Raw genomic sequence first — 26982 nt, 5'->3', positions numbered from 1 at the left:
TAAACTGTATATGTTCTGTGTATTCCAGGCAGATCTTCAAAAGAAGGAACCTATAAATAAACCTATGCATGATAAAGTACTCCTACCAAGTTAAACTTTATTGATACAATGTAAGGTGATATAGGCCTTTAGTTATCTTTATTATGAATTGTCTTTGAATTCTGTGTTGTCATTTTAGATGTAGTACTGTACAAAAAAAGTCACCCTGTCTATATAAAGTTTGTATTTACTATTTTTAGAACCAACATACGGTGGAATCATATTTGAATTGCTCTCTTTCCTTTAGATAGATAGATAGATAGATAGATAGATAGATAGATAGATACTTTAATGATCCCAAGGGAAATCCAGGTGTCATCTGCTCGCAAGAGATACAATAAATACACATAACAATGACAGAAAGTAATGGCACAGCCAAAAGACGTTGTATAAGTTACATTATTTACATGCTGTTACATAATTATAACAACAGGGAACAGAAGAACCTAGAATAAAAGGAAGGAAGCATAGGGACATGAGAGAAGAAGAGAAGAAAGAGCATTGGGTGTAGATGATGTGTGATCAGTAACACGTGGATGAACCGAGCTGTAAACTGACTAAGGACCCCCACAAAGTGTCCCACAGTGCATCCACAGTGCATCCACAGTGCGTCCCAGGCCCCCCACGTCTATCCCTTCTCACCCGACCTTGATGACCCTGCGGCTTCAGACCCCCTCCTTCTGAGAGAGTGGTTGTGCCCTCTGATGGCACGAGGCACAAAGGAGGTCCTGAGTCTCTCAGTGGAGGAGCTTGGTGACAGCAGTCTGCCACTGAAGGAGCTCCTCTGCTGGGTGAAGGTGGTGTGCAGGGGGTGGGTGGTGTTACCCAGGATCGATCTAAACCTGGACATAGTTCTCCTCTATAGAACAGTCTGTATTGAGTCCAGATCCTGACCGATCACAGAGCTAGCCCTCCGGATGAGCCTGTCGAGTCTCTCTGTGTCCCGTTTCCTGGCACCACCACCCCAACACACAATGGCGTAAGACAGCACACTGGACACAATGGACTGGTAGAACAGTCTGAGCAGATTAGAGCTGATGTTGAAGGAGGCCAGCCTCCTCAAGAAGTACAACCTACTCTGACCCTTCTTGTATACACAGTCCAGGTTGTGTGATCAGTCCAGTCTACTGTCTAGCTGCAGCCCCAGGTACTTATAAGTCCCCACTACCTCCACCTCCTTACCCCCGATTTACAAAAGGAGTATTCAACTAAATTTGAAAGTGTTTGAATAATAGCTCAAATAACAATAACAATAATAATTGTAATATTCAAAAAAGAAAAAAATAATAATAAGGAAATAAAAACTAAGCCCAGGGATTCAATATGAGGTTATATGGATGAGAGTCAACTAGCATAACACTTAGACCAGTTTTCTTAAAATTACTGATCACAAGAATGTTTGATACTTTGTCTTCAGTCCATGTCTATTCCTGATATTTTGCCAATGCATTCGATGTTATGTCAAAATGAGTCTATCAGACGGACAGCACATGTTAGAGATTTTTGAGATTAAGTCAGAGAGGCCAGACTGAGATGGTTTGGACATGTCCAGATGAGACATAGTGAATATACTGGTAGAAGGATGCTGAGTTTTGAACTGCAAGGCAGGAGGCCTATAGGAAGAGGAGGTTTACGGATATAGTAGAAGAGGAAATGAAGGTAGTTGGTGTGAGAGAAGATGCAGAAGAGAGGGGTAAATGAAGGCAACTGATTCACTGTGGCGACCTCTGAAGGGAAAAGCCGAAAGGAAAAGAAGAGGGGTGTAGAGTCTAAGCCAAGCTTTAAGCCAATGAGGTGTTCCACCGCACTTAAGTGAATGAAGTGTTGATGTACTTCCATTTAATCAAAGGCCTAACACAATTTTAAGTTTGAATACTCTTTTATTTCAATTAAGTTTCTCAGTTAACTTAACCGATAATTAACATCAAATCGCAAATCATTTAGAGCTCAGCGTTAATGTCAGTTAATACCTCTAAGCAGAAAACACCTGAAAACTGAAAACACTGGTTTATATAGCATTTACAGACGGACAACCTGACACAAAAAAAAATCTTATAAAATAAAATATAGGTACAGGTCATTTTGAGTTAAGTTGCTCTTGATTATACGTCTGTCTAAAAAAATAAATGAAAAAATAATCAAGTTTAAGTCATTTCACTGGACTTAATGTCTGTCCACCACAAATACTGGACTCTTAAAGTCACTAGAAAACTATTATAAGCACATAATACCATGTTACTGTACACTCATTCCTGATCCTATCCATCCTGGTCACTCCCAAAGAACTTCAGCATCTTCATCTCTGCCCCCTCCAGCTCTGTCTCCTGTCTTTTCCTCAGTCACACTGTCTCTAGACCAAACAACATTGTTGGTCTCACCAGTTTTGTGCACCTTTCCTTTCATGTTAGCTGAAACACTTCTATCACTCCTGACCACAGGGATGAGGCCTGTCAAGTGTTTCTCACTCTTGTGAGGGTTTGAACTGCAGTTTCCCACACTTGAAAGGGCACTTGTTCCAGAAGATTGGACTGGAATTCACTCAATGATCAGACATCCACTTTCTTTCTTTTTTTCTTTCTTTCTTTTATTTGAAAGTCATTAGGCCACACAGGTGAAAAACCTTCAAACACAAATACAAATATGTAACCCAAAAACCCACAAACAAACAATATATCCCAAAATCAGATATTTCATTTTCTAAACTAACTTCAATCTATTTCAACTACTGGAAATTAAGCCTGAGAATAAGAAAAAAATACATTTTAAAGCATTGTAAAACTATTTAACTTTACAAATTGGGTGGCAGTGGCTCAGTGGTAGAGCGTGTGGTAGAGCGGGTCGTCCAATGTTTCAAAGATCGGCGGTTCGATTCCCGCTCCCGCCCAAAAAGAACACCTGGAGGTGAGCTGACAGTGGGAGGTGTCAGGTGTCAGTGCTTGGATGCTGATGTTGCAGGTCTCACCTCAGGGATACAGGAGCTTGCCACAATTCTGACCTTCACATAACGTACAATGCCTCTGGAGTCTGGGTTGACATTGATGACTCTCCCAAGCTTAAAGTGGCCCCTCAATGCGATATCTCCAACTCCAACATTCCTCTGTGTGGTGTGCCATTCACTCCTCACAAAGAGATTAGGACCGACAAGTTGGCTCCAGGACTTCCAGAACTTGTTAACCTGGTGCTACATTTCCTGAAGTCCGTTATAGCTTGTTAAGTCAAATGTTTTCCAGTCACCACTTCATGATGCCTGTCCCAGCAGGAGCGAGTTGGGTGTGATGTACTGCACAGTGTCTTTATGGGTCTGTACCCTGATATCAATAGAGCACTCATTAGCAAGATTAGCTGCTAGCTGAAGTGTTGTCTGAAGTTCGCTGTAACTGAGCCCTGATTCTCTCCCCAGACTCTGGAATGCCTTCTTTACAATCTGGACAGCTGCTTCAGCAGAGCCATTTTGATGAGGTGAATCAGCTGGCTGGATTTTCCAATGCCAGACGGTTCCTTTTCGAGCTGAAGTCTCCTCCACAGCAGTCCTGTCTAGGCCATCCAGAAACTGATACAACTCCTCCAGAACTGGTTTGGCACCAACAAAATTAGTCCCTGGATCAGACCAAATCTTAGGATGCCCTCGAATAGCTGTGAACCTCTGGTAAGCCCTTAGAAAGCTTTCAGTCAACATGGTATTGGCGAGCTGTGTGGATTGCTCTACTGGCCATACAGCAGAATACGACTCCCCAAACTTTCATTGTGACTCTCTTCCTCACATTATCTTTGACCTGATATGGTCCAAACAGGTCAACTGCTGTGAACTGAAATTCAGCCGCCGGTCTAGTTCTCTCTTGAGGCAGATCACCCATCACTTGTTGACATCTTCGAGCTCTGGATCTCTTGCAGGTCACACAGTATCCAATGACTTTTTGAGCAATTCTTCGTCCCTTGATGACCCATGCTCTTTTTCTTGCCTCTAGTAGAGTCGCAGCCACCCCCTCGTGACCCTTGCTGTGAACTCCCCGAACCAACAATGTTGAGACCCAGGCGCTGTAAGGTAGGAAGGGAACACCAACTCTGTCTTCCTTGAAAGCCTGCACTTTCCCGCAACAAACCAGTAGCCCAGTTTCTTCCTCTTTGCAGACTACCAGCCGGTCTACTGTGGTTGTTGGAAAGGTCACGCCCTCTTGTGCAGCAAATAAAAGGTCTCTTAAAGCATCTTGGCGCTCTGTTACAGTGATGACCCCTGCTGATGAAACTGCCTCCCACTTTGGAGTTCCCGAGATTCTATTTTTACGTGCAAAGCATTTTGCTGCCTGGGCGACTGTGTTAACCAGGTGAGACAGGTTGAGCATTTTCCCAATGCTCTCTAATGGTTGATTTTGGGTAGTTGATGAAAGCTGCACTCACAACTCTTTCAATGTCTTCTTTAGCTTTTGTTTCAATGAACTCTGCCTGTCTTGACATTAACTTGAGTTATTGTTGAGTTATGTGGTTTTCTTATTTTCTTTTTTTCTTTTTCTTTTTTTTTTTTTTCCTTGCCTGAAATAAATGAATAACAAACAAACAAAGAAACTTGGAAATCATCTGCTCAAGCGCTTGTACGCGCAGCTGGAAGCCTTTGTGCTCAGCAGGAGGGGCCCAACATTTCCACTGTGTGTGCAACTCTTTTGCCCTCTTGACCAGTCTGTCCATGTAGTCAAACATGAAGTCAAAGGCTTCTTTATTCCTGCCAGGTTCAAAGGACGTCACACTCTCTACTGTCTCCTCTGCAGCTTTTACTGCCATTGTTAGGTCCGCTTCTTCGAAGTTGGCCAAGATTGTCTCCTGGATGAGGTCCTTCAGCTCTTTCAGTGTCATGTCACATTCATTTGCAGTTTTCCCAACATCGGCCTTTTGCTGCTCGCTCAGTCCAGAAGCTTCTTCAAGATCTGCATCCAGCTCCGCCTCTGCAAAGTACTGGGCCTCCACATCGTCGTTGGCTTCCATGACTTTTTTGGCCTCCATTATGAGCTTTTTGAAACTATTTCTGAGTTCTCCCTTTAAAGCGACAATCTTCATAGAGTAACATGATTGGAAAGCATTGGAAGTTCCTCCATTTAGTTACTTTCAAAATAAAAAATGCATATTGTGTGTGAGAGAGAGATGGAGACAGAGAGAGAGAGATGATTTCAGTAAGGTTTTCACATTTGACCTTCTCTTCCTGATAGTTTAATAGAATTCGACTCATTGTACCAGGATGATTTTTTGAAAATACTGACATACAGTATGTCCCCCTCACACTGTAGTGCTTGATTCTACATAACATACAGAAGAGATACACTGTCCTCAGGATATTTTCACAGAATACTGAGTTCACAACTTGTTTCCTGCATATGCTATTGCATTGACACTCAGTATGTTACTATGTGAAGTAACATAGTTACATAACTGAAGTGATAATTCCAATTGTTGAATCAGTTAAATAATTAAAGTAAAATAATTTAATGTTCCATTTCATGAATATAAATTTTAATAGTAAATGTACCATGTAAGCTGCAAGAAGTAAACACCTGCGTTTCTCTGATCTACCTGGTTCTCTTGGCAATACTTCTGACAAATGTAAAATCATAAATAATAAAGAAATAGGTCACTTGATAACACAGACAACACAAAGACAAATGACTCATATATGCTTACAAACATGCTTATATACATACTGAAATTTAAGTCACCTTAAAAAAAAAGATGGAAATATTTCATGCTCTGCAGTGTTTCTTTTCAGATAATTTTTCTTAATAAATTATATCCACTTATATCCACTGTAAATGGATACAGTAATGAGAACAGTCTGGTAGCAGTCACTCATCTGCTTGTGAATCCATCTGATGCATTTTTCGTACATTGTCTGCGGCTTTTGCAAGGCACCAGGTTAAGTGATGTCTGTATGACTACACCAGTCGTATCTTTTACAGCTCATACTGAAAAGCCCCTTTTATAGCTCCAAACTCAGACCTGCCATTTAAAGTCTTCTATCAGACCTCACCAAAATTTCTGTCATCATATATCTGTAATATATATATACAGACCAAATAGCGTAACATGCCAAGAGTATCTCTCTCTCTCTCTCTCTCTCTCTCTCTCTCTCTCTCTCTCTCTCTCTCTCTCTCTCTCTCTCTCTCTCTCTCTCTCTCCCTCTCTCTCTCTTATATATATATATATGGGGCAGTGACCCCCAAACTGGAAGCCTCAGTCCAGAAGAGCACAGTCCTAGGAACAGCTAAGATACTGCGCAGAACCCTCAGACTCCCAGGCCTCTGGTAGAGGACCCGACCTTGAGGATGACACACAGATACCACCCCACAAGGGTGAGGGACATTTTTTTTAATTACAATCACTAAACTATACATGTTTTGGACACTTCTTCTTCATCTTCTGCATACAGTTTTATTAACAGACTTTTTGCAAAATGCCACACACTTCAAACTCATGCCACCTGATATTTTACCATCCAGTAGATGTCGTACTAGAGCAAATGAAGCCTCATGAAGCTCCGAACCACCGTGAACCGATTGTGATGAAAGACTTCAATGCTTCATGGGGCTTCATCTGCCCATCACTTGATGAGAAATTTTACACAAATTAGCATGTGTCTCAAAATGAAAAAAAAAGACAAATCTGTGCTTTGACAGATTAGAAGTGGTGGTAACAATGAGCTACAGCTCTCTAGGGAATCACTCGAGAGATCTAGACCATGATTTCTAACACATACCTGTTGCATGTGACATTTCTTAGTATGTTTAATTCACTTTTGAAATTTCAAAGTTGATATCTCTGCTTATAAATGGTAAACCACAGAATGAGTCTCGTCAAACACTGTCTGTGTTAAGTTGTCATTTCTGATGAAGGTTAAAACCTTCATCAAACCTTTCTTGTTCATTTATGCTTGTTATCAGCCCCTGAAGGTTTGCGCACATTGCAAAGACAAGAAACACAGTCACAAAATACATCCCAATATTGCCTGAGGATCTATTGCAGATTCCCTTGGAGAAATTCATCAGTAATGAAGGATTTTCTTTGTAACATCTGCTTTAATCCTCAGCAGAGGGTTGGCAATGCAGTTATTTAAGTTAGGTATTAAGGTGTGTGACAAATCAATCAGTAAAGATGGCAACAGTTCTCCTTGGCATAGGTATCATCCACAGGTTTCTGAAACATGACCAAGGAGTTGAACACTATTATGGCAGTGGGGTAGTATAGAGAGTGGTAGGAGAGAAGAGTGTGGGAACAGTTAGGGCACAACACAGTACCAGTGAGAGAGTTAATCATCACTGAAACAGTTTAAACCCTCCCATCTAAATTCAAAGGGATTGACAATATTGGCTGGAACTGGGGTCAAATCACCAGTTGGTGATGTTAGAACATAGTGTATGCCACTTCTTTTAATCTCCGATCAGCTCACGATCAAGTAAACTGCGGTTTAAGATGAATGCTATTTTCTGCTACAAATAAATTAATACATAAATAATTGAAAGCAAGATGGCATTTTCTGACTCATTTAGACCAGTATATTGGAAGTTTAATGAAAAATTTCAACTCATCTTGTCACAAATATTTGGTCTGCAATGGGGCCTACAGCCAATTGAGCTGCAACGTGAGAGCAGCTATTTCAGGCATCCAAGGTATCCTCAATATTTTCTGTACAGACAATCTTACTTGAGTCATAGTTTGAAGTATTTATATGGCTTGCAGGGGAGCCAAGTGAGTCAGTACAAGATTTACATTTGGTTCTGCAATGAAAAGCCAAAGACACCATTCAAGGTACAATTTAACCCCCAATCTGCTGCAAGAATTATCTAATTACAGAGCTCAACGTTCTTTTGCAGCTGACACCTGTTGCAACTTAAATATATGGAAGCAACCAATACAATCTGCTGCTTTAGATTTATTGCTTTTTAGTATAGATCAGTTTAGCAACTATGGTGCTATGCTGTGTTCACAAATTTAGAAATTATGCACTAAGATTTTGTTTCTTTGTTTCTTACCCTCTCTGGTAATGGTACAGTAGCAGTAGGCACAGGACGTAGAAATGAGTAAAATGACTTACTATTAAATGGGCCCTGGAGCTCATCGTAGATATTAATATGGATGTGTCCATAAATTCAGTGCTCAAAGTGCTCAGCACATCCTGTTGACACTCAGTATGGAGGAGAGTGAGGTCACATTAGATTTTCAGCTAACTTTATAGGCTATAAATAATATTCAAGCAGCGTTGTTAAGTTGCAAAGTTCAAAAGGTATGATGTAAAAAGTTTAGCTAACTTAAAATGTTATTTTTTTGGTATTATTGAGCCTAATCATGACAGCATGTTTTTGTATTTTTAGTATATTGGCCAAGTCGTAGTGTTTGTTAAGTAGTTTGAGTGTAAACATAAAAATGCTGAGTTAATGTTTTGAAATATATAAAACTCTTCTATAAATAGGATAGTTAATATATTATTTCAATAATTTATATTGGGCATTAAAACACCACCTAATATTGTGTATAATTTTACACACATAAATACACACACGCACGCACACACACACACACACACACATACACACACACGCACACACACCACAGTTTGTCCTTGATTTTCATGGTATTGCCCTGATGAATCACGACAGAGTAGCAAAGTGAGACCTAATCTTAACTGACCTTAATGACTTCTGAATCCTGCCATGAATTACATCACTCCCTACCTCTGGATTTCCTTCTCTTGCATGCAGCCTATTAGCATACTTCTATCTTTACTTTACCTCTTTCATTCATTAATGTAACAAGGGAATAGGTGAAGTATATATAGAGTGTGACCAGCACTTAAATCATCTATGCAGGTTAAATAGCAAATGGCACTCTACTCTAGACCTGCATTATTTTTTTGTATTTTTTTTATTTCTTTTGAAGCTGCAGTTTCTCTATAGATTTTGGTGAGCCTCATACTCAAACTGAAATTAGTACTAAGTTAAATCAGCACATGGTGAAACAATAAAAAACAAAAAAACAAAAACATAACTCTTTTCTCATAGCCCCCAGCTGAAAGCAGGACAAATACAGATAGGGAATTGAGTCACTTAAGAGAAAGAAAAAAAAAGAAAAGAGGGAAAACAAATGGACTGACAGATGGATTCCTCCTTGTGGAAGAATAGAAATATTAAAACAGGTGATACAGTGTCTATGGGCTGTGATCTCAGATGAGTGTTTGAGACACCAAATTGTAACAAAATTCAGAGGGGTCAATACAATTTTTCCAGTTGTCTCCAGAGTTCGTCATTGGACCTTATCACTATAAATTATTATCTCCCCTGATGTGTGGATGTGTCTTATTTTTATCTTCTGCCTACAATGATCAGACCAAAACAGAAAAAAAAAGAAAACTTTATGTGGATCAAGTAATATTCCAGATCATGTGGCTAAGATGATTTACATAGAACCCACAATTTACTTAGTGTACTGTGTTACAAAATATAAAAATGAAGTTTAACTTAACATGTTGATATTAAATCTATTTGCACATTTAGTTTTACTTGTTATATTTGATGTCATCAATGAGACATTATATGGTATGACAGCTAATGATACAAAAGTGATTCTAAATTTCAGTGGTTTCCATGGTATATGTTCATATTTAATCACTATCAAGGCATTATTGCTTCATTTAAAGTGGGAAATATTCGCCATGCATGACCTTGGCTATTTATAGGCTGTTCACTAAATTGGCTAAGGAAATAATAATATAATGCAATAATTGGCATTTTGCAAATCACTCTGTACAGACTACATCAATATATTTGGTTTACATTCTTTTATAAAAAAAAAAAAAAATGTTTATTGTGTGTGTGTGCATTCTTAGATGTGTATGCATTGGATATACAGTGTATATCCAATGGCAAAAAAATGAAAGCCTACCACTAGAGTAGATAGTGTGGTCTAAAGCTTGTGCATTTTAGCATGTCCCAGGCTGATAAATGTTTTGTTTTTCCAAACACATTTATCATAACATTTCTCAAAACACAGCTTGAATTTATCTGCAAATAAAGTCTGTCTGCCAACCGTTCATAAATTACAATAATTTAAAAGAAGTAAAATAAAATGAAATACAATTATTGTATTAGACTTCTAAGTGTTAGTGTTTGCGAAAGGTCAGTCAGAAAGGTGGTGTGATTGGCGAGTGGTAAGTGCAGTCAGTCGTTGTGACGTAAAAATCCATAGAAAATAGAGGTTCCCTCTCTATCCCAGGCTGGAATTGACCAACAATCAATAGTCTGGAAAATTGGTCAGCAGTGCAGAGCTATAGGGTGTGACGTGTGTGTGTGTGTGTGTGTGTGTGTGTGTGTGTGTGTGTGTGTGTGTGTGTGTGTGTGTGTGTGTGTGTGTGTGTGTGTGTGTGTGTGTGTGTGTGTGTGTGTGTGTGTGTGCGTGTGTGATTGTGTGTGTTTTTGTAGGGAGCGGGGGGGGGGGCTTAGCTTCATTGACTATGGACTACAATAATTTACAATTCTATATAAACAGTATTTCTGTTGACACATAGACAGTTACCGTCTGGATTACGGGTCTTTCATTACACCCCAAGTGTTTTGATTTCCTTATTCTAAGTGGCAGACTTGAAATTGCGTTTCTCTGTAAATGGCCATTCTGTGATTACATACTGGAGCCTAAATGAGGATCATCTACTCATCTGCAATGTGGGTTCAGAGCTGCTACGTCTTTGTGTCCTTTTCTCATTTTGTCTCCGTCTTTCCTTTTGTCTTGAACGCTTCTCTCTCATTTTTACTGGCTCAGCTGGTGTCATTTCCTTTTTCTCATTTGGTCTCTCTTTCTCATTTTCTCTCTTTTACCAGTACCAGAGAGACTTGGAGATGAGCTTATCACTGTCTGTATCACAAGATCAAGCTGTCATGCTAGCTCTGAATGCGTGTTTGTGTGTGTGTGTGTGTGTGTGTGTGTGTGTGTGTGTGTGTGTGTGTGTGTGTGTGTGTGTGTGTGTGTGTGTGTGTGTGTGTGTGTATCAGGGTTTAAAGAACAGCTTGTGAGTGTGTCTGAAGACATTGCTTACATTATGTCACTGATTAGATCCATCCACACACAATCACTTCTTTTATTTGTTGGGATGAAAAACCACTGACTGTTGTGTGCTCCAGAGATGTTCCACTTGTTGGCAGCTCATTCTAGAACAATTGGAGCTGTAAAGGGTCACACTCAAGGTCGACCCAAATGAGTGAGGTTTTACAAAGTTGGTTGAATTGTATTATTTGATGAGTAGATACGATTTATATTATTCAATTACATAAGTTTCTGCTGCTCTAACCGTCTAAATTTATTTGATGCCACCCAACACACAAGCTTGTTTAAGGTACCTGACATAATTGCAAAAAAGAGTTGGTAGAATACTGTATGTATGCTGTTAAATTAATCAACTGCCTTTAATCTTATTTTAGATATGATTTTTTTATTTCATTGAGAAAAAAAACTATCTATTGACTATGGGTGACTTTGCAAGTTGTGAATCTTTAGATAACAATATAAACCATTAGTTTAGCTCAGTTGTACCCAATGCCAGGACTGCAAACTGCTACTGGTCAACAAATAAAGCTACAAAATACCAGTTTTTATACTAGTCCGTGAAAACATTGTCTGACTTTGAACCTGTCCGTGAAGCAAGAAAGGTTAGGGGCCACTGTTTTAGATCATTTTGCCCCATCTAGTCACAGTCACTGAGGTCTCTGGGATGAATTGCAAAAAATTTCAAAATGGCAATATAATTAATTTTCACTGACCTGACGTTATGTGTGATAAGCTTTAAACTTGGCTTAGGTACCGGCATAATGGATGTATGAATGTGGCTTCAACAATGAGGAACAGAATAGCAATTTCATGTTAATAAGGATAGTATCATTGTATTGTTCAGTCTTCTTTAGCACATTTCAGAAAAATCAAAGCAAATCTGTTTTTGCATAAAGAGTATTACTTAATCAAATGTTTGACTAGAGGACACGTCAAATGCCTAGAAGAGGCCATTCGGGGATGAATAAAGGATGAAACATATAATAACATAATAACATTGTACAGTGATAATAAGATAATTTATTATCACTGTATCAAGAAAATTTATATCTTGTATCAAGATTATCAAGATAATTTAATAAACTATTATTCAAGCCGTTTACCTCCATAATTTTACTGTAAATTTATAAATTTACTACGTTTTACTACGTTACCGAAAACCCTGGGTTCCCAAGTTCAGGGTAAAGCAACCCGGAGCCACAGGTTGTACTCAGGGTTCGTTAGCCCTGCTTTGTGACATGGACCCCAGGTGTTCTTCATAAAGACGGGGTCTCCTCCCACTCCGCCCCCTTTATAAAGCTGATCATGCCGTTTCATTCCCAGATTAGGTTGGACTCTTGCCTTGCATATAATTTGACAAAGCGTTATTACAGGAAACTTGTGCAATCATGGCGTGTCCTTTCCAAGACGATCCCGTCCACGAAGGTGCTGCATTTCTGCGAAGGGAATTACGTCTCCGGCGTGAGAGGATCTATAGACCACGTTTAGATGTGATGTCATTCCCTGACACTTACCTTTACGAGAGGTACCGTTTCACGTCAGGGACAATTGTGTATATCCACGACCTGATCCGTCCCTACATCGGCAGCAGAACGAACCGGAGTCGGGCTGTCACGTCCAAACAGGTGCTGTGTGCAGCGCTGCGTTTTTACACAACGGGGACTTTCCTGTACATTGTGGGAGATGCGCAGCACCCGAGTAAGGCAACGGTGTGCAGGGGGTTTCCCTTGCCCTGAAACGGCTTTTACTCCTGTTCGTTCGGTTCCCTGGACATGAACCCATCAGGGCCATGAAGGAGGCATTCCACAGGATTGCAGGTGAATGATATTAATTAATTGTAAGGTATACTGTAATCCCTCCCGTGTTCCAGGACCACCTGTGAAGGACGACGTTCCGCGAAATAGCGACGACTTATGTATTATTTACAGTACTTTAAACGTTTATGAACCCTCCCCATACTGATATTTAACCTTATATCTGTATTACCGTCTCCCAAACTCTTATTGACTGTTTAATGCACTTGTATTAAGTAAACTTGCACGAGGAACCGCAAGTCTTGGAACGCAGTGCACGCACGGAGGCTGTCGGCCAATAGCATGCGTGTGCGGTATCACGTGACCGTAATAACAATCAGTGCAGCCGCTCATCTCGGCACGCAAATACGTGAGGGATCACTTTGCAATAACACCATGCTTCAACATTAGGCCTGGTAAAATACTTTCACCTGTTTGTAGGATTTCCTAATGTTATTGGCTGTATAGATGGAACCCACATTCCCATTAAGGCCCCCTCACAGGACGATGGAGCTTTTGTGAATAGGAAGTCTGTTCACAGCATCAATGTGCAGGTATGTATGCATTCACTACAGTGTCAAAATGTTATACAGTGTATCACAGGTCAACTAATGTCTGTGATTTTATGCACTGTCAAGATCATATTTGATGCGGAATACCGCATCACTAATGTGGTGGCAAAGTGGCCTGGGTCAGTCCATGACTCACGGATATACCGTGAGTCTGACTTGAGTGGCAGAATGCAACGTTGTAGGTAACCTGAAGATTTGCACAATATTTGACCTATGTCCTTTAATCCACTGTAATGAATCCACTTTACAGGAGAGTTTGATGGCGTCCTGCTGGGGGACAGGGCATACCCATGCCAACCATGGCTGCTGCCCCCATACCCTGACCCTGAACCAGGTCCCAGGCAGAACTTCAACCGGGCTCATTGCAGGACGAGAGCCCGGGTGGAGATGACCATAGGCCTGCTGAAAGCACGTTTCCAGTGCCTACATCACCTCACGACAACCCCTGAGAGGGCCTGTGATACAATTGTGGCATGTGTTGTTCTTCATAAAATTGCCACTATTAGAGGAGAACAACACCCTGCCCCACAAATTAATGACCCCGATGATAACCCAATCCACCTGCCTGCTGTCCAGGAAGGCAGAGCGGTGGGCGACTACATTTGCGAGAATTATTTTTCTAATTAAATCACCATCACTACCGCCATAATACTAAATAAAAGCACAAGTCACATTTCATTTGGTCTTCTTTATTTCCTACAAATACACGTGCAAATGTTAGTTCTTGTGTCTTGCCAATAGTTAATATGATTCACCTGTGGCCATCACCCACCTCTAACTGGTGCTGCAGAATTTCTGCTTCTAGATCTGTTTTTTTACTTTTTTTCAAAAGGTAGATCCAGTACAGCTCCTTCACCGGTAGCTGTCGATAGATCAGAACATGAAAAGATGGTGTTACATAAGAATTCTACAGAATGAACTGCTTGTGTTTGCTGGGCATCTTTCTCAACTGTGTCGATCCTTGCGGTGGATGTCGAGGGACCCTCCTGGTGTTCGTCGGCCATTCTCTGTTCAAAAGGAGAATGTGTTGATACTTCAGTGGCAGCTAAATGTCACACTCCAAATATCACTAGACCTTTGCAAAATGGGAAGAGGCCTCTGAGTAAAAGAACATGTTACCTCCAAAGGCCTTCCTGAACCCCCCTCTGTGAAGGTGGCAGACATAATTTCCTCTTCTTCATCCCGGATGAACGATATGTTCCAGTAGAGTTTGGAATCCCATTTGGTGACATTTTTGGAGTCATGTATAATTACAGGTGCGGACTCCACTGTGGCGTGAGGGGGCTCCTCCGGGTACATAGCACCAGCAGCATCAGTTAGGACTACAGGAGATGGGGATATGAAAGACAAACTAATATTAATGTGACAGTCATAGACTACATCATTGGACCATCCTTGTGTCCTTCAATGTCTTGATAATACGCATTTGTGTTGCTCATCACTTAAGTGAACACTGCATGTATCATGTAACACAACCAGAAGGAAGATGCACCTTGCTTAGAAGCTGCTGTGGGGAGTACAGTGCAACAGCTATTGCTGCAAGAAGTTACGCAACTGTGGTGCTTATCGTTGCAACCATGGAAAACAGCTAGATATCAGCTATTACATAACATTGGTATATGCATGGGAAAGACTAGTGTGTAATGCTAGATTACAATTACTAGGAATCAAGGTTCTCTCATGAGCCATTTATGTTGTTGTATTTTTCCATACAGAAATATAATAATTTTATTTTCCCCATGACTGTATGTGTCCTGGGCCATCTGACATTATTTGTGTCTTGGAGGGTGGGGTCACATGATGACGTCCCTCCGGGGATCCCCTCAGCAGTTGGCCTTCCCATATTTTGGCTCAATGCCAGGTCCTCTGCCTCCGTTAGAGGTGGGGGTGCTGGACCGCCACCCGTCCTTCTCGCATTCGCCTTTTTTCTGTTGGCTGCGGTAAAGTCTGTTACTTACAGTACTTTTCATCTCACTGAATTCGATGTAGGCGAAGGCACATTAATGAGGGTGACAACACCATTAAGGTGGCGATAGAGCTATTGCAGAGTCAATCAGCCACCTCATATTTACAGTACAACAGCAGACCCCAACCACTGGGTCGCGACCCGATACCGGACCACGGGCCGTTAGATACCGTGTGGCACAGAACGTTTTAAGTTTTCCCTTTATTGATTGTCAGTGTAAGAGGGTTTTCTCTTGAAAAGTGACTTCTGTGCAGAGTGAGGCACAGACGAATGCTCGTGTCTCTTGACAGGTCTCGGTCACCTGGCAGGTTACCAGTCGTGAGCCCATAATTTAAGTCCCCAAGCAAAAATGAGTATTCTGCCAGTGTTCTGGACTAAAGGCAGAATATTCTGAGATCAACCAAAACGCACTTAACATCCTCCCTTGATGTCCCACCTCCCGTATTCCTGAAGCGACATTTTCGGCAGTGACCGCGAACAAAAATACGTCTGTACTGATTATGGACGTATGGAACACACTTCAGGTGTGCTTGTCTCCCGTTATGCCTAGATAGGACTGGCTCGCTGCAAGGGGTTCCACATATTTTCATTATTTTTTTGATTTGATTGACTTGTTCACCTTTTTATGTGGAAACGATCAGTGTTTCTCCTACAATGAATGCACTGATAAGTATTCGCAGTATTTCCGATGAACGTCATCAGCGCAGTGTCTTGAGTCGAGTTTTTTGATATAATAACTTCTTATTAACAAGGCTTTTTGTTCTAAAATGAATTTCGTTTACAGACATGTTGATAGTCAATTTATGACAGAAAGGTTGTTCATTTTTTTCTGTTGATGTCTGCATTAGACATTAGACCACTACGGGGATTTATTAATGGACTACAGGTGTCCTGGCGTCATTAACGATTATCGAGCAAATGAAGGCCGGTCTGTGAAAATATTGTCTTAAATGAAACTGGTCCGTGGCGCATGAAAAGTTAGGGACCACTGCTGTACAATATTAGACATGATGAAAATGAGGGGAAACCTGAGTCTGACCTGAGTGAAGGATGTTTTTGTGTTTCATCTAATTGCTGCCATGTGCGCTTCACCCCCGTTGGACTGCACCTGAATGAAATAAATTAATGAACAATCATTCACTCCGTTCCCCATCGTAATGTTATCGTAATTACACAGCGTTACATTTAAACTTACGCATTTACTTGAGCAGCGATTTCCTCCCATGCCTTCTCCCTCTCCTTTGCAGCCACAGCGCTGTTGCTCTTGCCTCTAAATATGTGCTGGAAATTGGCGTAGGCGTGCATCAAGGTGTCAACCTCAATCGAGGTGAAATATTTGCAGCGCTTCTTGTTAGCGGTCATCGTGACTCGTTGAATAGGGGCTCCATTGATGATGGCTTTTTATAGTGTTAGCGCACCTGCTAAACGGGCAATCTACCCTGGGTTACTTAAACTACCCCTGAACTGCTTTTGTGAAACCAAAATCCCTGGTTTTTGCAAGGTCAGGGTAAAGCAACCCAGAACCACAGGTTTACCTCGGGTTGGTTAACCCTGCCTTCGTGAAATACGCCCACTATGACCAACTAAACATTTCACTGTATGACATATTAGTAGAGGTTAAAGTCTGTAGACATCAAATAGTTACAGTACTTAATATTAATATATTCGAGAATGCTGTTATTTGGTGTTCTACTCTCAACTGAATACTGACAGATGAGCTATTTGAAATAGCGCATCCTGTGGATGCATTCACATTTCTCCCAAATATTGCTCCATGCATCTCCCCACCTATATATTTGAATAAACTCACTTGAAAACCTCACGTTTTAACTCCACCCACTACCGCCCAACCAATCACAGCGCACCTGTCAGAAGGAATCACATGAATAGAGTGTGCATTCTTAATTTCCCTTCGGGGATCAAAACAGTATATTAAATTAAATTAAAATTAAAACAATGTGGCGTAAGGCATCGGCCAGTGAGACTTTTTGTTGCAGTTATACCTTTCATCCACACGACAACAAAGATAATGCCGGCTAAAGTGAATTTTATTGAAAACACCGGGTCTGCGTTGTATGTGGACGCTGTAACCGAAACTTTTCTATCCGGGGTGCGTCTCCTTGCACCGAAAATCGCTGTGACGTTTGTGTGTGTGACCCATGTCTACATGTACACACAGAATGGACAGTGTTAAAACCGGCTATTTTCTGACGTATAACAGCTCCAAGTCGAAGACGCATTGATAAACATTCTTAACAGGTGGATATTTGTTCATCTGTTTCTTTCTTTATGAGTCATAAAGTTTATTTTTATTTATTCATTCACGTTCCTCACCAAACACGCCGACAACAGTTATTGCTGTAATCCAAAAATCACACATATATTTAGTTGTACCCTAATATTTGTAGTGTAACTATTCGTTTACATCAAACTACTTTTTGTTTATAAACAGGGGCAGCTAGATTAGTTAGATGGTACAAATCTCGTTTTGTTTTACATTATTTCTTTATTCCTCTTACATGTACCCTCGTGTAAGATACTTGAAGCACATGTGTTGAAATTATAACTGTTCCAAAATTGGCTGGTGGGATTATAGACAATTATAGAAGGGACAGGGAATCAATAATTACATTTGTGACAAGGTGGATAAAGAGATGTAGCATGATAATGTATTTAGGTGTGGCTGAGGATGTGCTGTATATTGTCAGAACAATGTAATATTACACAGTATGTGGGTGCTTATTGTCCTAACCCCCACCCCCATCCCCGTCCACTATTTAAATGATTACTGACCTTTATTTCATTTTTCCTTCTTATCCCTAATGATGAAATAAACACAAGGTGTCATTGCTTGAGTATATTTTTTCCACAATGCACTGTGACTCAACAAGATGAAATGTGGTCAAAATACTAAATCACTTTAGAAAACACTGCCAAAAATAAATAAAAAACTGTTGACCCCAAAGGATGTTGTTATGCATCTATACTGACCTTATTTCCTCTCAGGATTTTTCCCTCTGTCTTGACATGCTGTCTTGTGTAACAATAAAAGAACCAACAACCTTTTCAGCAACATAAAAGCATTTAATGATTTGAATGCAATGTGTAAATATTTTGTAATTTAATTACACAACACCAATGAAAAAGGAATGGCTGTTTCACAAAATATTTTTTTAAAAAACATATAACAGGACAAGAATTACATGTAATTGACATTAAGGTAATGTCATTTGTTTGAATAAATCACCAAAATTAGCTTTGTTTCATTCTTAAGTAGTAGAAAAGGACACAGTAAAAAAAACAAAGGCAATGATAACATGCAGACTATTTGTCTGCTATTTATAACACAGCTTTAAATACTGTATTAGTATGACATTGTTTTCCTCCAATGCACATGTTTGTCATGTAAACCAGAGGCTAAAAGGACATGCAAGTGAGATGCTCTCTGTTTTATTGGATATTTACCAGGTCAGAATAATGTCATTTTTGCCTTTTCTAAAATAAATCAAATTTATGCATATGTAACGAGTCACTATTATATATGTGTTACGGCCGGCTTGTAGACCTCAACAAACAAAAGGAGATGCATGGCTCCAAAAGATAACAAAGGCGTATTAAACAAAAACAAATCTATACAGTAAAGCAGCGCGGCAGTAATCAAAAACCACAGTTGTCCTCCAAGTCTTCCACTGGACCGTCTGCTAGGGAAGGTGACACGCGCCAGTGAATTGGCAGGCGGGGTTAAATAACCTGGGAGCACCGACCAGGTTTTCCCAGTGAAGTGATTTAAATACATGCTATTCATTATTTTGCTGGCTGCATAAGTATTTACTTTTAATCATACAGTAAACTTTTCTATCACTTTTAGCAAATTTCCACTCTTGACTAATTTGACACACACACACATGGTTGCAGTGGCAGTTCCATTTGGAGGACGTAGGCACATTTAACTAATCTGAAACACACACACACACACACACACACACACACACACATACACACACACACACACACACACACACAGTTACAATAACAACTCCATTTATGAAAGTTTTCATACTTATGGGGTGATCAGGATGTAGGCACGTTTCTTTACAGGATGAACCGGAAATGGAAACTACACCGATAAAAAGTGCCTGAAAACCTAACACAAGTTGATTGGACCAGAAGACACCACATCCCCTCATGCATATTCCTAATCTGAATTGTTTAATTTGACCAGGCCAAGATAGAATTTGCTCTTTTTCAACTGCGTCTGATGTAAGACCCGTGTAGTACCGGCAGTGAAGGACACTGGGAGTTCCTGGATATCTGTATAAGACATCTTCTTCTTCTTTTCCTTTCGGCTTTTCCCTTCAGGGGTCGCCACAGCGAATCAATTCCCTCCATCTAGCCCTGTCCTTTGAATCCTCTTCTCTCACACCAACTACCTTCATGTCTTCCCTCATTACATCCATAAACCTCCTCTTTGGTCTTCCTCTAGGCCTCCTGCCTGGCAGTTCAAAACTCAACATCCGTCTACCAATATGTTCACTATCTCTCCTCTGGACATGTCCAAACCATCTCAGTCTGGCCTCTCTGACTTTATCTCCAAAACCTCTAACATGTGCTGTCCTTCTGATGTACTCATTCCTGATCCTATCCTTCCTGGTCACTCCCAGAGAGAACCTCAGCATCTTCATCTCTGCTACCTCTAGCTCTGTCTCCTGTCTTTTCTTCAGTGACACTGTCTCTAGACCAAACAACATCGCTGGTCTCACCACAGTTTTGTACACCTTTCCTTTCATTTTAGCTGAAACTCTTCTATCACACATCACACCTGACACTTTCCTCCACCCGTTCCATCCTGCCTGGACACGCTTCTTCACCTCTTTTCCACACTCTCCATTGCTCTGGACTGTTGAGCCTAAGTACTTAAAATCCTCCACCTTCTTGATCTCTTCTCCCTGTAACCTCACTCTTCCACTTGGGTCCCTCTCATTCACACACATGTACTCTGTCTTAGTGCGGCTAACCTTCATTCCTCTCCTTTCCAGGACAAACCTCCACCTCTCTAGCTTCTCCTCCACCTGTTCCCTGCTCTCACTACAGATCACAATGTCATCTGCAAACATCATAGTCCATGGAGATTCCTGTCTAACCTCGTCTGTCAGCCTGTCCATCACCATGGCAAACAAGAAGGGGCTCAGAGCTGATCCCTGATGCAGTCCCACCTCCACCTTGAACTCCTCTGTCACACCTACAGCACACCTCACCACTGTCTTACAGTCCTCATACATGTCCTGCACCGTTCTAACATACTTCTCTGCCACTCCAGACTTCCTCATACAATACCACAGTTCCTCTCTGGGCACCCTGTCATAAGCTTTCTCCAGATCTACAAAAACACAATGCAGCTCCTTCTGGCCTTCTCTGTACTTCTCTATCAACATCCTCAAAGCAAATACTGCATCTGTAGTACTCTTTTTTGGCATGAAACCATACTGCTGCTCACAAATGTTCACTTCAGCCCTTAGTCTAGCTTCCACTACTCTCTCCCATAACTTCATTGTATGGCTCATCAGCTTTATTCCTCTGTAGTTGCCAGAACTCTGTACATCTCCCTTGTTCTTAAAAATGGGCACCAGCACACTTCCCCTCCATTCCTCAGGCATCTTCTCACTATCTAAGATCCTGTTGAACAACCCAGTCAGAAACTCTACTGCCACCTCTCCTAGACACTTCCATACCTCTACAGGTATATCATCAGGACCGACTGCCTTTCCACTCTTCATCCTCTTCAATGCCCTCCTCACTTCATCCTGACTAATCTTTGCTACATCCTGGTCCACAACAGTCACCTCTTCTAGTCTTTGTTCTCTCTCATTTTCCACGTTCATCAACTCTTCAAAGTACTCTTTCCATCTTCCCATCACACTACTGGCACCTGTCAATAGACTTCCATCCCTATCCTTAATCACCCTAACCTGCTGCACGTCCTTCCCATCTCTATCTCTTTGTCTTGCCAACCTGTATAGATCAGTCTCTCCCTCCTTACTGTCCAACGTAGCATACAAGTCATCAAAGGCTTCTTGTTTGGCCTTTGCTACCTCTACCTTCACCTTACGCTGCATCTCCCTGTACTCCTGTCTACTCTCCTCAGTCCTCTCAGTGTCCCACTTCCTCTTAGCTGACCTCTTTCTCTGTATACACTCCTGTACCTCCTCATTCCACCACCAAGTCTCCTTATCTACTTTCCTTCCAGATGACACACCAAGTACTCTCTTACCTGTCTCCCTGATCACATTAGCTGTAGTTGTCCAGTCATCTGGAAGCACCTCCTGACCACCTAGAGCCTGTCTTAACTCCTTCCTAAAAGTCATGCAACACTCTTCCTTTTTCAGCTTCCACCATTTCGTCTTCTGCTCTGCCTTTGCCCTCTTGATCTTCCTCACAACCAGAGTCATCCTACATACCACCATCCTATGCTGTTTGGCTACACTCTCACCTACCACTACTTTGCAGTCACTGATCTCTTTCAGGTTACATTGTCTACACAAGATGTAGTCTACCTGTGTGCTCCTACCACCACTCTTATAGGTCACTCTATGTTCCAGCCTCTTCTGGAAGAAAGTATTCACTACAGCCATTTCCATCCTTTTTGCAAAGTCAACTACCATCTGTCCTTCTGCGTTCCTCTCCTGGATACCAAACCTGCCCATCACCTCCTCATCACCTCTGTTTCCTGCACCAACATGTCCATTGAAGTCTGCTCCAATGACAACTCTCTCACTTCTAGGCATGCTCTGTATCACTTCATCAAAGTCCAACCAGAATTTCTCCTTCTCCTCCAGCTCACATCCTACCTGTGGAGCATACCCGCTAACAACATTGAACATCACACCTTCTGTTTCAAGCTTCAGACTCATCACTCTATCCGACACTCTTTTGACCTCCAGGACATTCCTAACAAACTCCTCCTTCAAGATAACTCCTACTCCATTTCTCTTCCCATCTATACCATGATAGAACAACTTGAACCCTGCTCCTAAACTTCTAGCCTTGCTACCTTTCCACCTGGTCTCCTGTACACACAGTATGTCTACCTTCCTTCTCTGCATCATGTCAACCAACTCTCTACCTTTTCCTGTCATAGTTCCAACATTCAACGTCCCTACTCTTAGTCCTATACTCTTGGTGTTCCTCTTCTCTTTCTTCGAGCGAACGCACTTTCCCCCTCTCCTTCTTCAACCAACAGTAATCCAATTTCCACCGGCGCCCTGTAGGTCAACAGCGCCGATGGCGGTCGTTGTTAACCCGGGCCTCGACCGATCCGGTATGGAAGTCATAGGTTTGATTTGCATGTTTGATTTGGCAAAAGTTTTACGCCGGATGCCCTTCCTGATGCAACCCTCTGTATTTATCCGGGCTTGGGACCGGCACAATAAGACACTGGCTTGTGTCCTCTTGTGGCTACATTATATCTGTATAAGACATGTTGTCAGAAATAAACTTCTTAAATTTAGGACGATCGGCTAAATCTCCTACTTTACCTCAATAACAAGAACCCACGGAATAACGAAGCTTTAAGACTACATTGCTTCACCAGTTACTTGATGATGATCCCGCTCAGCTGTGGATCTGCATCACAAAGCAAAGACCTGGAAGGACCAAGGCCCTGGGGCCGTGACCCCCCCCCCCCCCCATAAAGTCAAGGTCCCAGAGGGAACCCTGGCATCCACATCAAATGCAAAATCCCTAAAAAAAAACCTTACGGCTTATTTCCCTCACTACCTCAAGTTTTTACTCAAACTCCATCATCCGAAACCCTGCAACACCTAGAACAGAGAAGGAGTAAAAAAGGGAGCATGGGACACAAAAAACACTCAGACCACCTCAGCATCCACAAGACTCACGGGATAAAGTATCTATTCGCCCCTTAATGTGGCGAATGTCCAAGCTGTATGACTGAGGAAAGAGAGCCCAACGAACGAGCCTTTGCTTTGGACTCTGCAACAAACTAAGGAAGGTTAAAGGATTGTGATCAGTCAAAACCATGACTGGCACAGAGCTGATATAAACAACAAAATGTTGCAAGGACAGAATCAAGTCCAGAGTTTCCTACTCAATAACCGTGTAGTTCAACTGGTGTTTATTGAACTTTTTGGAGACAAAACGTACGGGGCTATCAACCCCCAAAGTGTCGGGCTGCAACAACACTGCGCCTGCCCCAATATGACTAGCACCGACTTCCAGTTTGAATGTTCTATCCCACCATGGTGCAACCAAAACCGGAGCCTTAGAGATCAACACTTTAACAGTCTCAAAAGCCCTTTGACAGTCTGGAGACCACACATACTTTGCTTTTGCCTTCAGCAATTCTGTGAGAGGGTCAACAACAGTAGAGAAATTCTTGCAAAAACATCTTTAAAACCCCACCAACCCCAAAAAACGCATGGGAGCCTTCTTAGTTGGTGCCGGGGCATACTCATCAATAGCCTGTACCTTAGTATGTGCAGGCCAAACACTGACTTGCCTTACCATACGAAACAAATGTGTGATGGTGGCTTTTGCAATTTCACATTTAGCAAGATTTATAGTTAAATTTGTATAAGCCAAACGGTCAAACAGCTGCCAAATCCAGTCAAGATGGCTATCCCAGTCATCTGAAAAAAATCACATCATCTAGGTTCACTGACCAGCCTTCCAGACTCCCAACAACTAAATTCATTAATCATTGAAACGTCACAGGCGCATTCCTCAATCCAAAAAGGCATCACTGTATATGAAAACAACCCAGTCGGTGTAGTGAATGCAGCTATCTCGCGAGCTCTGTCTGTCAGCGGGACTTGCCAATAACCCTTTAACAGATCAAACTTGCTGACAAACTGAGCTGACCTGACTTCATCAACAGTCCTCTATCCGATGAAGTGGTAAGGAATTTGTTTTAGTTAGATTTACCTTTCGGAAATTGGAACAAAATCAGGGCGTGTTGTCAGACTTAGGGACGAGTAAACATGGTGACACCCAACTAGAACGGGATGGGTCAGCAATATCATTATCCAACATATATTTAACCTCAGCATCAATTTGTTTTAGTTTTTCTGGGTGAACACGATAAAATCGTTGTTTAATAGGTTTACAATCCCCAACATCTATATCATGGTTAATCAGATGTGTGCGAGTAGATGTATCACCAAACAGGCAGGGATATTGCTTCATTAGCTGCACTAGTTGAGTACGCCTAGACCTTGGCAGATGACTTAGTAACCCATCAATATTCTGTAACGACTCCAAATTTTTCAGCTTCACCGGGTCCTGGCACATCCTCCTCGCCTTGCCCTACCCCCGCATTAGATGGTACAGACCCCACAGAGCAAGCAGGGTGAACATCAGTACGGCTTCAACAAATTCACGTGACAGAGCTGAGTAGATGATCTATGACTGGGTGTTGCTATAACATAATTCTGTTCGGACACCTTCTTCACCACAGAAAAAGGGCCAGAGAACTTAGCCTGAATTGGGGAAGTTACAATGGGCAGCAACGAAAGCACTTAATCCCCTGGGAGAAAAACTCAACCTTATTCTCAACCTTGCGGTCACAAAGCCTCTTCACCTTGCCTTGCGCAGTCTCACGATTATTCTTAGCCACTTCCTGAGCTTTATAAAGCCGATAACAAAAACCATTCACGTAGTCAATGAGGTTCTGCGGTGGTTGTGACTGAGTCCAATTATCGCACAGTAATGCTAATGGACCCCTCACAGTATTACCAAACACAAGGTCATTGGGACTGAAGCCTGTGCTCTTCTGTATGACCTCCCTAGCAGCCAACAACCATGGTAAACCCTCTTCCCAGTCTCTACCCATTTCAGTACAGTAAGCACACAACATGAACTTAAGCATCTGATGAAAATGTTCTATAACACCCTGGCTTTGTGCTTGATATGCAGATACCTGATTGTGCTTTACCCGGAGCCGCTCCAACACTTGTGCAAACAAGTGTGATAAAAAGTTTGATCCCTGGACTGATTGAACTCTTGGAAAACCAAAGATTTAAATAAATTGTGACAACGCGAGGACCACAGACGTAGCTGTAATTGTGCGCAAAGGATACGCAGCTGAATATTTCGTACTCTGGCACATTATAGTTAGCAGGTAACATGAGCCTGACCTGGATGGAGTCAATGGGCCGACACAATCTATAATCAGATGTTCAAAAAGTTGGCTTATAGCAGATATGGGTGACAATGGAGCAGGCTTTAGCCTTTGATTTGGTTTACTGGTGATTTAACATATGCAACAACATCCATTTTAAGCCCTGGCCAAAAGAAAAATCTCAAAATGCGGTCAGATGTCTTCTTGATGCCCATTATTAGATGTACACAGTATCACACTCCAAAATCTGACAGGCACAAGCACCTGATACACAGGCTCACCAACAAAGTCCACCCCCAAAGGCATCAGCTTTCTCATTAGTATCCCATTCTGCTTGAAATAACAAAAAGCATGATTTCTCACATCAGCCAGTGGGCAAACCATCTTCAAAAGACCTGACAACGAACATCAGCTTGTTGCTAGTCCACCAGCTCACTGTGAGGAATAGACCAAAGTACATCAGGACCAATCACCTCATGTTGCAACAAAGAAGCCTTAGTGGAAACTGCCTCTTGTAAACATGCTTTCTCCATAGCGCGTGTGACAGCGCACATGCCAAGCACTTCAGGACATGCATTTTCATGCTTATCGGGTTCACTGCCTAACAGGGGCAGTGACACAGCAAGGGTGGGAGGTGAAACATTAGCCCACACCCGAGCTCCTACCACGCCATTACCCAAAATCATGGTAATTCTGGTGACGGGCAGGGCTGGGCGAACACCAACTGCCATTTCACCCTGAAAGAGATCACAGGACAGCACTATTTTATGAAGAAGCACTTGCTAAACATTTAACCTCATCCCAAGTACTGTGATGTGAGAACCCATGTACGAGTCCTCTATGAATGACAAAGCTGATGCTAAAATACAATATGCAATTGAGCCAGTGTCATGCAAGATTTTTATGCAGACTTTAACATCACCTCCCATTAATGGAACAAAACCCTCAGCATTGAAAGGCATGTAGGACTGGAGCTCTGGACTCCACACCTGCGGATGCATACATTAAGCTGCAGACTGCAACACTTGATCCAAGGCTTGCGCAACAAACATGGTAGATTTAGGTTCACCCCGAGCACCATCTTGCTTAGATCTTGATTTATGACAGCCCCTTATCCAGTGCCCATGTTCATGGCAATAGTTACAACCCTTGTCAGACTCACGCGCACCATGCTCATGGATTACAGGACGACCAAACCATACACCGCCATAAGGAGGCTTCTTGCCAACGCAACTCCTTCCCATGTGGTTTTAACTTTTTGTTCGCAAATTTACAGTACGTTGTGACATTTGTTCCAAAATAATTAGCTCACGCAGAGCGCCATAGGAGTCAACATTTGCATCAGAACACCAACAATCAAAATGGGTGGACAAATCACGAGCAAACTCCAAATGAGATTTATCCCCT

General features: G+C 41.7%; 1 protein-coding gene across 1 annotated transcript; it reads left to right on the top strand.

Moving 5' to 3' along the window:
* The first annotated feature begins 12497 nt into the window (after positions 1 to 12497).
* LOC137599914 (putative nuclease HARBI1) lies at positions 12498 to 14101 on the top strand. The gene is made up of 4 exons (XM_068321155.1): positions 12498 to 12807; positions 13344 to 13456; positions 13541 to 13619; positions 13725 to 14101. Exons 1-4 carry the CDS (start codon positions 12498 to 12500, stop codon positions 14099 to 14101), a joined length of 879 nt encoding a protein of 292 aa, XP_068177256.1.
* Positions 14102 to 26982: the final 12881 nt, after the last annotated feature.

Source organism: Antennarius striatus, chromosome 8, assembly GCF_040054535.1.
Source record: "Antennarius striatus isolate MH-2024 chromosome 8, ASM4005453v1, whole genome shotgun sequence".
In the NCBI taxonomy this organism is placed as follows: Eukaryota; Metazoa; Chordata; class Actinopteri; order Lophiiformes; family Antennariidae; genus Antennarius; species Antennarius striatus.
The sequence above is the reverse complement of the archived record's forward strand: the minus strand, read 5'-3'. Positions and strand labels throughout refer to the sequence as shown.

Coding starts and splice junctions, on each gene's coding strand:
- LOC137599914 (XM_068321155.1), top strand. CDS start 12,498: ATGGCGTGTCCTTTCCAAGACGATCCCGTCCACGAAGGTGCTGCATTT. Junction 12,808..13,343: donor GGGAGATGCGCAGCACCCGA/GTAAGGCAACGG, acceptor ACCTGTTTGTAG/GATTTCCTAATGTTATTGGC. Junction 13,457..13,540: donor TTCACAGCATCAATGTGCAG/GTATGTATGCAT, acceptor TGCACTGTCAAG/ATCATATTTGATGCGGAATA.